Here is a 2084-nt window from a genome sequence, read left to right as displayed (position 1 = left end):
CCCAAGTGTGCGGAGACTCCGTCGAGCCCAGGGGAACGGCCTGTCCCGAGGGAATCCCGGTGCGGCGCGGCAGGATTGCCCACCTGCAGCCCCGCTCCAGCCCCGGCAGCCGGCCGCGGGCAGGGGAGCTGGGGGCGCCCGGGACCCTCGGCTCGGGCTCGCCCCTCCGGGCTCCCATTGGCCGCGGGGCGGGACGTGCCCCGCTCCAGGGCCTATATTAGGGCAATATTGCCCCGCGGGGCGCGGTGCTGCCCCGTGGGTCATGGAGCTGGGGTACTTTGCTCTCGCCTTTCCGCCGGGGCTGTGCCGCGGTGCCCCGCAGGCCCCGTACCCCCAGCGAGGGGACGGCGCCTTCCTGGCGCTGGGCACCACGGCCAGCGCCGCGTCCCCGCCGCAGGCATTGGGCTACGCGGCCGCTGCCCCGGCGGCGCTGGGTCCCGGCTGCCGCCCGTCCCGGGGAGCCGGACCGCCGGCCTACGCCACGTCCATCCCTCCCGGGAGCGGCCGCTCGCCGCCGCCCGACCCCGAGCGCCCCTGCCCCTGCCTGGGCGCGGGCGGCGGGGGGCTCCGGCACCTCTCGCCCTGCCCCGGGGCCGCCCCCGCGCCCGGCTGCCCGGCTCCCGCGGCGGCCCCGGCGGCGCCCCGCACCTTCGAGTGGATGCGAGCGAAGCGGAGCCCGCCCGGGAGAAGTGAGTGGGGCGGCGGGGAGCGGGCGGGGGCTGCTCCCATCCTGGCTCCCCTCTGCCCTTCTCCTGCCTCCACCCCCTGCCTTTGCCCCGGCTGAAGCGCGGTGTTTTTCGGCGTTGCAGGCGGCGCGGCGCCGTGCGGGGGGGAAGCGCACGCCTGCTCCGCACGCACCAGCTTCAGCACACGGCAGCTCACGGAGCTGGAGAAGGAGTTTCACTTCAGCCGATACCTGTCGCGGGCCCGCCGCCTCGAGGTGGCCCGCTCGCTGCGCCTCCGCGACGCCCAGGTGAAGGTCTGGTTCCAGAACCGCCGCATGAAGCAGAAGAAGCGGGAGCGGGAGGCGCTGGCCGCCCCCGCCGCCGCTGTCCCGGGCGGCCCCGCCTGAGGCTCCGCCGCTCCCACGGAGGGACCCGGGGGACGTCGGGGCTGGGCGGGAAGCTGCGGCCGGCGGGCGCGGGTGTGCCTTCACGCGGACCGCGGCTGTGCTGTTCCGCTGCTTTTTCTGTTGCATCTTTATGTACAGTTTTATTTATGAGGATTCAGGGAAAACCGCCGGCCCGGAGCGCCGCTGCTCGGGGTCGGAGCGGGCCGAGGCAGCGGGCGGGTGCAGACGGGAGTTAGCGGAGAGCGCCGCTCCCCCAAGGCAGCGCAGCGAGCGGCTCTGCCAACTGGCCCGGGTTCGGGCGGAGTGGGTGCGTGGAGGGGCTGCCCCATGCTCCCGAGCCTTTCTCCGTTTTGCATTTAAAAGACAGATCCATGGGCTCAGGCAGCGTTGGTACAGAAGGGGAGACACCCCGAGAAGGCAGAGCAGAGGAGAACAGGGAAACTTCCTCTTAGAGGAAGGGTCAGGGATGGTCATGGCATGAATCCAAGATCCTCTTTTGAAAGAAGTGTCCTTGTCTTCTGCCCTGCCCTTTGCAAAATTGCTGCAAAAAAGAGGCTGGTTTTGCTTGTATTCATTCATTCATTCATTCATTCATTCATTCATTCATTCATTCATTCATTCATCCATCCATCCATCCATCCATCCATCCATTACTATTTATTTTCCTGATGTGACTGATTTAGTAAAAAGTCTGTTTTTGACAGAAAAAAACTGCGAGGTAAAATGTAAAAAGAAATAAAGTCTTAAGAGGAGCAACTGTTCCCTTTTGAACTGCAGAGGTGCTGGGATTTCCCTTGCAGAGGCTCTGGGCAGCCCAGGATGGGCCAGTGGCCATTCTGCTGACTCCCAGCTCCCCTCACATGTCCGTAGACAATATAAAGCCTCTTGCAGCATCTAAGGCCAGAATCAGTTCATTTAGCCCTCTCAGTCTTCATTGTATCTCATGGTTAAAAAATTGCATCATTATAAATCTGTTTGCAACAAATCTCACCACACGCAAAACCTCAAGACC

At 65.2% G+C, this 2084-nt stretch overlaps 1 protein-coding gene across 1 annotated transcript; it reads left to right on the top strand.

The window, feature by feature from the left end:
- Nucleotides 1-262: 262 nt before the first annotated feature.
- On the top strand, nt 263-1072 carry LOC136559132 (homeobox protein Hox-D1-like). Its single transcript, XM_066554081.1, has 2 exons — nt 263-689; nt 810-1072. The coding sequence occupies exons 1-2, from the start codon at nt 263-265 to the stop codon at nt 1070-1072; spliced, it is 690 nt and encodes a 229-aa protein (XP_066410178.1).
- The last annotated feature ends 1012 nt before the right edge of the window (nt 1073-2084 follow it).

The sequence above is a fragment of the Molothrus aeneus genome, chromosome 7 (assembly GCF_037042795.1).
Source record: "Molothrus aeneus isolate 106 chromosome 7, BPBGC_Maene_1.0, whole genome shotgun sequence".
Classification (NCBI taxonomy): Eukaryota; Metazoa; Chordata; class Aves; order Passeriformes; family Icteridae; genus Molothrus; species Molothrus aeneus.
This window is presented reverse-complemented; position numbering and strand designations above follow the sequence as displayed.

What these genes read in the sequence shown, in the direction of transcription:
- LOC136559132 (XM_066554081.1), top strand. Translation starts at nt 263, where the DNA reads ATGGAGCTGGGGTACTTTGCTCTCGCCTTTCCGCCGGGGCTGTGCCGC. An exon ending in GCGGAGCCCGCCCGGGAGAA is followed by an intron (nt 690 to 809) that starts GTGAGTGGGGCG and finishes TCGGCGTTGCAG; the next exon opens with GCGGCGCGGCGCCGTGCGGG.